This window comes from Eutrigla gurnardus (genome assembly GCF_963514095.1).
Source record: "Eutrigla gurnardus genome assembly, chromosome: 9".
Lineage (NCBI taxonomy): Eukaryota > Metazoa > Chordata > Actinopteri > Perciformes > Triglidae > Eutrigla > Eutrigla gurnardus.
In genome coordinates, this window is record NC_139923.1 from 18894385 (window position 1) to 18907175 (window position 12791).

The 12791-nt window shown below is 43.2% G+C and overlaps 1 protein-coding gene across 1 annotated transcript; it reads right to left on the bottom strand.

Moving 5' to 3' along the window:
• Nucleotides 1–794: 794 nt before the first annotated feature.
• On the bottom strand, nt 795–12046 carry rgma (repulsive guidance molecule BMP co-receptor a). Its single transcript, XM_084018489.1, has 4 exons — nt 11600–12046; nt 8152–8267; nt 5940–6457; nt 795–3757 (listed from the first exon to the last, which is right to left on the bottom strand). The coding sequence occupies exons 1-4, from the start codon at nt 11611–11613 to the stop codon at nt 3053–3055; spliced, it is 1353 nt and encodes a 450-aa protein (XP_083874615.1). The 5' UTR covers nt 11614–12046; the 3' UTR covers nt 795–3052.
• Between the last annotated feature and the right edge of the window lie 745 nt (nt 12047–12791).

Sequence of the window (12791 nt, forward strand, 5' to 3'; positions counted from 1 at the left end):
CTCTGCAAGAACATGCAATCGATTTTCAGGGCTGCTGTGTATGAAGAGGAGTCCAAATTATAGAGTAAGTAGAATAACTCTGCTCTTATTCATACAGTTAGAGAGTGGCATTCATTAATTTCCCAAAGTGTTCCGACTCGTCTCCCAAATTCTTTAAGGGCGCTTCTCATGTCTTTCAAGTCAGCATATATGAATTATGAAAAAGGTTCAGTAATTATATTAGCTGAGCTGTGAAATACAGAATTCTGGCAAATTTAGAAGTTCATTTGTAAATGCTAGTAAAGTTATTATGGAAATGTTTCAGTTATTTTTAACATTTTATAGACTCACTCCGCACAGACTGCTCTCTAAAATTACTTTATCTTTTACATGTCATATCATCTCATATGCCATATATTGATGTCAACAATTGTAGAGAAAGCATCTTTTGTATAAGCTGTCCTCTTACATACTACAATTTGCTGGCGTATATACTGTATGTATGTATGTATATATATATATATATATATATATATCATATCTTAGATATCAGCAGACACCTTTGGCACTCTGCTTTTAGCAGAGTCAGAAAGTCGATGTAGGTAGACGTGATGTAGTCATTAATGTCACTTTCAGTTTATTTTTAAAGACTTAAGTCGCAGTTTCATTTGAGACATCTTACTACAAGCTCAAATTCATCACTACATCTTTCCAGCAGGGGGCGGTCTAGCACTGCAGATTGTTGCCAGAACTTACATGGTGAATTTCCAAAACTGCTCTCACCACAACAGAAACTGAGACAAGAGGGCACCTCATTAACAAGACATTTTCTTTTATTCAATAAATAATTTACATTATAAACAGCTGGCATGTAGCACCACATTCACTTTACATACAAACTGTTTGATCTTTCTGACATTTCTCATTCAGCTATTTTTTTTTTTTACTGTTCTCTACCATTACAAGTCTGACACAGAATTTCAAACAAAATAAGAGCTAAATGGAAAAGAAAACATAAAGTGCTTCAAACTCAAAAACATGAACACCCCAGAACATGTTCCTACATTCCCTTTCTAGATAATGAACTGCTTTCAGCATGTTTTATATAAAGTGATCAAAACCAGCATGTTATCACTTCCTCCACAAAGACCAGGTGAGCATACTGTATAAAGTAAAGAATATTTTGTTCTGTGGTGTTCATGTTTTTGCAAAAAATCTCTTTTCAAATAATAAAAAAAGTTCACATTCACCATAACATCTGATGTAAAAAAAAAAGTAGGAGTGATAAATTCAAAACACAATTGGTAATATACAAATTTAAACTCACAAAACATATGTACAACCTCACATTTCACGTGTAGAACCGTATACTGTAAAACTCACAACACAAATAACATCTATTAACACAAAATTCAACATTACAATCATTTGTATGATTTTTTTTTTGTTTGTCAAACTGCACCAAATACATGTTCCAAATAGCAGTAGTAAGGCCTGCCAAATACTTCAGTGTAAAGGATAAAAGACCGTAAAACTGTGCCCGAGTAGTAACTGTATCTACAGAGATGACTTACACATTACCAGATACTGCAGCGGAGAGCCAAAGTTCAAATGGAAAGTGTTCCTGCGCGAAACACAGGAAAAGCAAAGGTGAGACCGCTAAAAAGGAAACTAACGCTGCTCTTACAGTGTGTTACTGTACTCCAAATTCACCCACAAGCACTTCCTATATACAGTTAAGAATCCCCCTATTGTGAACTGGTTAAGACTGAAAAAATGGAAATTCAGTTGTGAGGGAAATGTTGGCACGAGGGCTTGTTCTTTGGCAATGACTTAAGCCATGAAATAACGTCTACCGACATATGCTTATCATTTATGCACTAAGCCAAAGTCAGGTCAGCACACCAGCAGTCTATAAAATGCTAAACTGAGAACTAGAGGCGACGTCATTACGGCCAGCGCTAACAGTATCTACACCAGCGAGGCTTGAAATGGAGAGTTGAATTCACACAACGCTATGGAGGAGGCGTCTTAGTTTGATTGGTAGATCTACATTCTGTAAAACGCCGCGAGCGCCCTTAGCTAAGGTTGTTCGTTTGCTTTTCTTGTTAGCTACATTCACATTACAAATGTAAAGTACAAAAACACTGTCTGATCAACGCGTCAGCTCGAACAATGAAGTGAAAGGCTGCACGACACTGAAAAGGAGATTCTTTTTTTTTCTTTTTAAATCACTTCCCTTTTGGGATTTGCTACTTGGCAGATAGAGGCCATTTTGACAGACTGGAGCGCCTCATCTTTTCTATGTCTGAAATTTTGGGTGCAACATAAAGACGCGGGAACGATTTCTCCCACTGGGTACTCCTGGACCCACAAACGCAAGAAAATTAACCACAGACGCTGAATTCTGCACACATATTTGACTAATGCACACACACCCACGCACGCACACACACAATAACAATATGACCCATTAATCTCCACAGCAGACAACTGGAGACGTTGCTCTGACATCCTTTTGGCCGAGTGCTTCCTCCAAAAGGCTCAGGCTTTTCCAAAGCTGGAAACTAATCAAACATAGAGCTGCTTTTGGCCTTAGGTTAACAAAAGCCCCTGTCAGGTCCTCTCGCTTCGCCACATGAGCCACGGAGAGCTTCACTGGCTTGGCACCGATGAGTGGATCAGAGGAAGGAGGATCAGCAAACTCTTCTTTCTGCAAAAGATCATCTCGTCTGGCTTCCCATAGGCATGCAGGCCCAGTGAGAATGTGGGGTTTAATCCCAGGTGGATATCCTGAGCTCCGGAGTAGCAGGGCTCTCTCACCGCTGCTCTCATCAAAGACCAGTCCCACGAACCGGCTAAATACATGTGATGATAGGTGGAAGCACGGTGACCTCGTCTTGTCATTAGAACCGAAGTAAAGACACGACGATGCTACCAAAATGAGACTCTACTGGCAAGCCACCAGGCACGTTACGGGACCAGAGCAGAGGAGAGGAGCCGATGCGTGACACAGCGATGGTACTCGAACACTCATTGACAGATACACCGTGAGGATATTGTTGTAAAGGGACTATAGATGAACTGTGCAACACTCAATCCACATTAAGACAGCAAGGACGTTGAGGACGAGGAGTGAAAGGAAATCTTTGCCCCGCTGCGCTGCATTATTCATAAAAGTCTCCTTTTCAAAGATGTGATATCTGTTGCTGTTTGAGTGGAGCATTTTTACATCCTCGAAGGCGTAGTAGGCAGACATTGTGAAGTTTATGTCTCCGGAGGAGAGGAGGTCAAACACGCACGACTGAAAGTACAGGTCCTCCACTGGGAGCCGCTCTTTACACTTGGCCTTGGCGGACTGGTAGGTGAAGCCGTGTGCCGCGGTGCCGCTCCTGAGCCGGCTGGCGCTGAGGGCCTCCGCCGCTCGGGCCTTGAAATTCCTGAAGTTGATGCGCTGGTTGGCGGGGCAGCCGTGAAGACACAGGTACAAGTCCTGGTCGTCACCTTCCTCCACAGAGCTCACAACTTCCTCGGGCATCCGCACGGCAAAGGTCAGGTAGCGGCCCACCTGCCGGACCACGATGGTCGTTCCAATGTACCTGGCCTGAATCTCCACGTGTTGCCCGGGAACCTTCTCCACCACGCGCAGAGTGTTGGCTCCATGCCGATCCCCTCCGTTCTTGGAGCCGTCTGCGAACGCAGCCGGCAGCTCGTCCGTCTCTGCGTGGTACATCTTCTGGTCCACACATTCCTGGAAATTCTTAAAGATGATTGTCAGCTGCAAGAGGACAGAAAAAAAGGAATGAGTTTCATTAAAGTTTAACATAAACGACTTTAAAGATTCTCCCAAATGCAAGCATGCAGTCAATGGTTGCTGTGTTTTTCTGGTCACATCCAGAATCCTCGTTAAATGCAGTCGATGTAAACATCAGATTTTTAAAATAGGGAAGTGCTTATACGTTTCCATTAAGAAGAGAGTTTGTGCAATATGTGCCATCCACCCCACCACCCCACTCAAGTGTCATATTTCAGCACTGGCTCAACATGGGGGAGGCCAAGGTAAACGCCCTCAAATGAATCTCGGCCATGTAAAATCAGGCCTCAGTTTGCAGACACAAAGACGATCCATTCATAGCGCTGAAAAACCTGCCTGTGAACCCCAGAACTATGCTCCAGGGAGTGGCGTCAGGCCAGGACAGAGCGATATACTCTGCAGCTAATTAAGTGAGACTGGTCAAGATTCTGCATGCTTGGTTTCATCAGGACACCAATGAGCCATTGTCAGAGCAGCGATACCAGGACAGCCGGGGGGACTGATGTCTGCTCGCTTGGGATAAAATACCCTATAAGCTTGACAATTCATCTGCTGCACCAGATCTGTCTCAATTCCCCCCAACCGCCGGGTAGCATTTCCCACCTACATTAGCCGTGCTTCCCCCCCTGGCTCATTTCTAAGGCTTTTAATGAAAACAAACAAAAGAAAAATGCCTCTATTATCCCTCCATGAGAATGAAGCTGGAAATAACCAGACATTTTTATTTGCTGTGCTGAGAGCAGCGCACCAACACAGTGCTCTGCTAATGCAGATCTTTACCAGAGGAGCCTTGTTTGCACAGGTGGCACTGGCTGCTGCCTTGTTTTTCCTTTGTCCAGAATCAAGACCTCAAAAGCCACTTCATTTGCTTCCAAGAACAGCAATATTTAAAAAAGAAATGTAATTACTTTAAAAACAAAACAAAAACACGCCTAATAGAGTATCATTAACAAACCTTGATTGCAGATAATTATACTTTCTACAAATGCGATTAAGGACAAAGTGCTCTTACTGTATGCCTCGGTCTGAATACTTCAGTTATGACACTCTGCAAAGTGATGAACTTTGCCAAATCTGGACCAACTCTCTGTGAATTTGCCATCTCCAAATACTCCTACTTCTTTGTTTTTGACCTCAAGTTCTATACTGAAAGCCATTTCTGGGAAAGCCATCCAAACAATCAAACCATCAAACAGACGACAATAATGAGGAAAGCACCGCTCGTAAAAGCTACGATAGAAAAAAAATGAATGTAGTGAAAATATCTACAGTTCTGTGCAGACACAACACTTCTTGACATAATGGGCTCAGTGTGGACTACACTAAGTAGGCCAAGCAGAGAGAGCTGCCCACTGTGAAAAGTGAAAATGGAGCCTTGTGTTAACATTTGACGCAGCACCGACATACAATTTATAAAGCTTATCAAGATCTTTGCAATTGAGCTGGGTTTGGCTTCTTTATCTGCCACCGTGGACCTCATCCAAACACTAACCGGAGTCCACAGTTTGACAGAGAAGCAGCCCCACAGCAGCTCTGACTAACAGACCACATGAAAGAAGTGATGCAGAGCTGACACAAAGTCACCAAAAACTAACTCATTTATTGATTTTTATTTAGCCTAGAAAATGTCAGGAAATATTCAGAAATGCTGATTCTTCACATTTGTCCAGAGCCTTCCAGTTAAAACCCCCACACACATATTTTCATCAAATATTTCCTTTTTATAACTTTGAGAGAAACTGTAACAGTAAAGGTTTGGCACTATTGCTTTATAAATTCCAATTGTTGCCAAATATTTTTTTAATTGATTGTACAGCTAAAACGACTGGTTGATTGATTAGTTGAGTAAAGATGCTGAAAATGTCCTTGTTCCTAAAGATTCTCAAATGTGAGAATTTGCTGTTTTTTTGTCTTATGTGATCAGTAGTTGCATTTGTTGAGATTTTGGACTGCTGGTCAGACAAAACAACACACATGAGGATGTCACCATGGATATTGTAATGGACAGTTATCATCTATCAATGGAGATAGTTAATCAAAATAATACATGAAAATAATTGTTAGACGCAGCCCTAACTACTGTATGATTAATGGAGTGATTGTTTCTAAGCAGACCATATTGACGTGCATACAGTAGGATCCCCACCTTGCTTGTGGCGGTGGCCAAAGACCCCGGCACCACAGGAGTGTTGGTCACCTGGACCGACAGGTATTTGTTGTGGATGAGCGGCCAGGCTCCTTCCACCTTACACGTCTGGAAGTCGTCCCCAAACGTTCGGAGGTGCGGGTCTCCAAAGAAGCCGCAGTGGGTGTAGTTGGGCTGCGCCGTGCTGCGATGGAGACTGCGCTCATAGTGGCATACTTCCGGCCCGTCAGAGTATTCCTGGCTGTCAGGTGGGAGCGGCGGGGGTGGAGGAGGAAGTGCGGTGCGGTCACGGGGCTGGGACGTCGGCCCCTCCTTGGAGCAGTTGTGTTGGCTCATTAGATCCTCTATGCCATGCTGGGCCGAGTGGTACGCCAAGTCCCCCCTGCAGGTACGAGCGGTCCGGCGTACACAGCTGTTGTAGGCTCGCAGCGCCGTACAGAACTCCTCCTCCGGGCCAGAGTTTGAGGTGGAGGCCCAAAATTCTGAGTTACACTTGAGGATCTTGCACTGCAGGCTCACTGTCAGGGAGGAACAAGATACAGTTTGAACAAAAGAAGTAGGCCAGAAGCCACCATAGTGACACATGAAAGGCTATAAATACACATTAGCTGTTATTGATGGTAAAAGCACACATTTAATACATCAAGAACCTTTCCAACCAATCATGAATGTCCACATGAAACAGAAAAGGAATAAAAGAGGGATAACCACTGTATAATGCTGTTGAGTTTTGTTTGTACACCATTACAAAGGACAAATAACGCTCTTCAGTTTCACACCACAATTGTGCACAAATGGTGAAAACAAATGGAACAACCTTTCACACCTGTTGGCTTTGGGTATCGTAAAAAAAAAACGGCATTTGGGAATCCTAATCCACACCTTTAGTGATAATGATCGCTGTTTGCCATAGATTGTTATCTGCAGCTTTTTGTCACATCCGGCCAACTCTTCAGACAATGTAAATATTTCTCAGGATGCTTGTTGTCACACCATGTTTGACTAGCATTACCTTAAGCATTTATTTGAATGGGCTGTGAGAAGTTTCACCCAGTGTCTCAAGGAGGGGGGGGCATATCAACACTTTGAAGCCACACTTTAAACAATCCCTCCTGAAAGCTTCACCACAGCTTTCTCCAACCCCCCACACCACCTCTCCATTTACATCACATTTCATAGGTGGCAATAAACCAATGTTGGTCTAAACTATCGTGCATTATCACTTTGTTGTTTGACGGTGACTTAAGAGGGAATCTTGTGGGTTTGGCAAACGTGCAAGGTGAGCTGAATGAGATGTCCCCCAATAACATCATCCCATTGTCCAATTAATATACATATAGTATTATTAAGTCCATTTAAAAGCAGAAATATGAGTATTTAATAGATAGATAGATGGACAGACAGACAGACTTTATTGATCCCACGCTGGGAAAAGTACACAGTCAGTAAGTATATAATGTCACACGGCCACTGCAACAGTTTGCATAGCTGTTATGGTTGCTTCTTGGACATTTTAACATTCAAACCATAATCCCACAACCACACTCCCGACAATAAAGTTATTAAAGTATTAATGGCTGCATTAAAATGTAGTTTCTTGCTTAATTAATCATTTTCAAGGAGCCAATGTGAAATACTGGGGCATGCACCATCCCCCTAAAACAAAACAAGGGTTTGAGGGCTGCAGCAGCTCCTAAAAAAAAGACTCTCGCTTTGTTTTGTTTTCCTCTAATAAAAATGAAGTTTAATAAAACACCGACTGAAACTACTTAGTCACTTTTTTGTTTTTGCGCTGTAATAGCATGGTTGTTCACTTTCAAGCCTGTCTGTAATATTTTCCGCAACCTTAAACCTTTTCCAGACTTCTCTCGATCTCGGTAATCTATATTCTAGTAGATTTTAAACATTTTTATATCGAGTTTAATTGAATCCCAACTGATTTATAAATGTTTTTATTGTCACAATTTGACTTCAGGGGGAGGAAACGCATCATTTTAGATGTACTATGTAACTCTAATTAAATTACATTGTATCACTAAAAATATTTCGGCTAATAACTAGTGACCGAACCTGGCAACTTTGCTGCCCGAGGTGGAAAAAGTAGTCCGTTAACTCTAAAAACAACTAAAACAACAAACTTTAAATACAACACAGCTTATTTAAAAAACTTTTTTTTTTTTTGTTTATTTAAAAGTGAGAAGTAGCATCTTACCGGAGGGGAAGAGTGAGAGAAACACCGCGAGGACTCTGCACACGTCAAGCGCCGAGGGTCTTCCTCTTTCCCCCATAACCATCCATCCAGCTCGGGGTCGCACTTCGCTCCTCTCCCTGGTCAAACCGGAGGGAGGAAGTACAGGAGAAGAAGAGTTAGACCACAGCAAAAGTCCATGAAAGAGGTCCGAACACCGTCTTCGCGTCACTATCTGGTAAGAAGTTTTTGTTTGTTGCCCTCTTAGCTGCGAGAGTTAACTCAGCGGCGACAGCGCCAGTTAGCTAGCTAACGCTCAGTGCGGGACAAACGGCCGAACACAGCCAGGCGAGCTATCTCGCTTTTTTTTGGGGAGTGTCGAAGAAGGTGCAGCCTCTGCGAGCCGACACACTGAACCAATCGCTGCCGCCAGTTTCCCACCCTTAAACCCCCTCTCCCCGAGTTTCAAATTACAACTCTCGACTGCGGACTTGTTCGACGACCCGACCCACAAAGCGGCAGTACACGACGCCGCCAGAGAGGTCTGGTTTGCGGCTAGAGAGAGATCACAGCAGTCACCTCTCTGCGGAGGGACAAGCTGAAGAGCAAACATAGTATCGGCCTTCCACAGAGCTGTATGCTTGGAGATCGATAGAGAGAAGAGAGGAGGGAAACAACAGCGAGCATTATGAGCTGGGAATTAGCAGCTTTCACCCTTCATGTAGACATACTAAATCACATGCACATCACTTAAATGGTGGTTATAAGCCGAGCCGACCTTTCAACCCTACAGGTGGATTTAACTCACACCTGCACCCAACTTTAATACATATTGTAGTGGAGATCCCAAATGTTTCTATAAATGACACACAAACTGAATGTTGAACACATGGGAACAAAATGACTGAACTAGTTCACAGGGTGGAAGAAGGCAATCCACATGTATGATGCCTATAAATCTATGATAGAAACTCATCCTCAGGTTGTTAAATTGCCAGAAAAAACACTGAGAACATGAGCAGTGTGTTCCCGATTATACCTTTGGACAGAAATATTGTACTTTATCGTTTTAACTGATAGCATTAAATCAAACCACGATGCCTTGGTGTAAACTAGTCATGAAGTAATCAAAGCCCAAACCAAAGTGTGCGCAGATTCACACATCAATGAGGTCGATTCTGTTCTATGCATGCAGATTTAAAAGATTTGAATACATTTCCTCGAAGAGAAGGCTGTGATCCCCCCCCCCCCCTCCTCTAAAAGACACAACACCACCTCCTTTGATTATCTCAAACAAATGACACATGACTGCTGCCTTTCGCTGCCATTTCAACCAAAACACAACCAGACACACGGCTGCGCACTCAGGTGATGCCTATATAGCGAGTACAGTATTTTTCCATAGGGTGGTGAATGTCTTTGTGAATGCCCGCTGTCCCTCGTGCGGATGATGGATACGTTCGTGCACAATGAGGTCTGAGCCTACACATGTTTTTCAACAAGGGTGGCCCCGCGCAGGCTGATTTCCAGGGCTAATATAGCCCACCATACATTCCCATCTGAAACGAATGACTGCGGCTGAAAGGCACAAGCTGCTCCGTGATGTACTTTGATGAATTGTGGAACATTTTGTGTCTTGTGGCAACAGCAGAAGCACACTCGGTAACAACGCTGTCCTATAATAACACTATATGGGCTAATTGTCCACATATCTTTAAGTGTTATTGATCCACGGCTATTCACATCACATCCGGGCAAAATTAGATTGTGCAGACATTTGAGACCTGTTGCAGCAACTTAACAAACAAAGGTGTCTGTACATTATTTACTATCAAGATGTTGATTATAGTGTGTTTTGCACCACTCATTTAATTAATTGGTCTGTAATTTCATGGTTGGAAATCTGTAGCTGATTACTAATTTTCTGAATTGTCTTATTATTATTGTCATTATTGTCATTTGTGGCAATCCAACAGTCACAGGTAAGCTTTGATCTATAATTAGATATTTAAAGATTTACAGATTTTTCATGAATGGATATCATCTTATTATAAGTCCACAGTCCATTTCATTTGTCCTATTTATTTCCTTTTAAGAAATATGAGATTATTCTAATTGGCATGTAAAGGATTAGCCGATTAATAGATTAGTCAATTGAAAAAATTTTGATAACCATACAATCAGTTAAGTGAAATGGAGAACATTCTCTGGTTTCAGCTTCTTGGTGCAACGATTCTCTTCATTTTATAGCACTGTAAAAATGAATGTGTGTGTGTTTTGGACAATGTGAAGACGTCACCTTCAGCTCTGAATAACTGTGATGGCAATTCTGACCTGTTGTCTGACATTTTATAGACTTAAAGATCAATCAATAGTGAGAATAATGATTAGCTGCAGGCCTGCAGCCCCCTTCTCGTCACAGAGGCTCATTTGATCAGTTTGACTACACCACTAATCAAAATTAGGTTTATTCTCTTAAATAGCCTTTTCTCATCAAGCGTTTGCTATCGGTTTTAGGCCGCTGGGCGATCATTTTCGTGACCAATCAATCAGCTGATTGTTTGATTGCTTTTTAATTGAATGGGAAATTTACCCGCAAGGGGTTTTAAACACGGAAAGGACAAACTGTAGGAAAGAGACATTTCTCTGGAGACATCACGCGCACCATGAGCTCCACGTGCTGTGACAGGTAAAGGTGACATCATGTAACATCTCCATAAATAAATCCAGCAGCCACGATCCCAATCTAGCTTTTATGGTGCGCTGCTTTAAATCCCCCCGATATCACCCGTCAGTCCCGCCGCAGCTTTGTCACATTAGTAGTGGAAGGCATATTGTTGAAGTATCTGTTCCCCAACGTTAAACTGTGAGCACCGTAGCGTTTTTTTTATAGGCGTCTGTCTCGACGGGCGCAGCGGACTGATCCTCGTTGCCAACAGATGGCGCTTCTCCGACATGAAGCCTCACGTCGTGACACAAGACGCACATGGCGTTACGAGGACACACCAAAAAACCTGTCATTAAATGTGCGCTTTATGGACAGCTCGTTTATTGATCTAATTACAGGCTGTCATGCAGATAGGATTCAAAAGGCGTAAATCTGCAGCCAGCAGGCGCGTTTGTCCCGTTGCGCTGCTCTGAAGAAGAGATCTCTCTTCTTTTTTTTTTTCCCAATTCCGTGTCAGATAGAAGCAGACTGGTGGGAATACATGCTGACATTATGATACACACATTAGTGCGGCATCCATTTATTCATAACGAGCGTTTCTTGAGTGACACCAGCCAATAAATCGAGATTTTACTGAATAAATCCAGCTCTTCTGACTGCACACATTTTTTAAAAACGTCCCACATTTAAGAAGCCAGACACAATGTGGAACCCCAGCAAGGAAAGCCAAAAAAACCCGCAAACTGACAAGACTAATAATGTTCGTTTATCATTTATAACAACTCCAACTAAAGACGAACCCACCTTGGCGGCTGCATGGGTCTGTCCGCGACTCTGGGAGTCCTGCAGGAACCCGGAGGACAGCGAACAGGAGCGAGAGGAAGCGGACTCCTTAAAACAAAACACAAATCTCCACCAACTCGCCCTGCTTGTCACTGTAATCCCGAATCAAACGCACCCAGACTCGGCTTTCTGAGCGTTAAATCCGCCAATCCGTGCATGATGTCCACCGATCTTCTTCTCGGTGAAATATATAAGTGTTTTTTTTCTCTTTCTTCTTCTTGTTAGTTGGGATTCATTTAAACAGCCACTTCTTGGACTCAGATGTCTGCAGCCATTGCTTAACTCATTTGACTATCGGTCGATCGGAAAGGAGACATTAAGTCCCGTAATTGCCCTCATCCGCGCGTTGAGTCCAAATTGTTAGTTATGGTCGACGTCAGGGAGAGAAAAAAAGCCCTGAGGGCAAAGCTGCTGCTGCTGCTGCGTATACGGCCCGATCTGCTGTCTGGGTGTTGGGAAATGGCTAGTTAGAAAGTGTGAGAGAGACAATGATCGGCTCTGCATGACGCTGCTGGGAGCCCCAAATCTCAGCTGTGAACCCCCCCACCCCCCTCCCTCCCCAGTTGTGTGGGAGATAGGGCTCCTCTGATCAGTGTCGGAAAAACAGCGAGTTGTACAGTGCTATTTTCTGTTCAAACAAGTGAAACTAAATCCATCTTGTCAGCTTCGTGTTATATTTCTTGATTCCAGATTCCAGGATCCCTTCTGCAATATTTGGACGGACACACACATGCAGTCTAATGGCTTAGAACTTATTCTTCGTTTCACACATTTTGTGTTTAGGTTGATTTCCAACCAATATCCCCCCAAAATTGTCACCAGATTACCTTCAGCAAGACCCTCATCTCTGCAAATCACAGGTTGGAAAAAGACAAATCCATAATAATCAGGATTTAATGGAGGATCAGATGGACAAACACTTTGCAGCGGGGAGGGGGGGCTTCATGGGGGCTGCACCTGTGTTTTAGGATCAGAATGCATGCAGGAAAATACCACCACAACCCCCCCTTTCCTCTTCAGCTCTTCCAGCCTCCAGTCTGTAAAGCCCAACTGGTTCTCTCTGCTCCAGCTTGTCAGATCAGGAGAATCCATCACACCTGGGAGGGCAGAGACTTAGGCTATCTGACTGAACCAGCAGAATGACCAGTGTAGT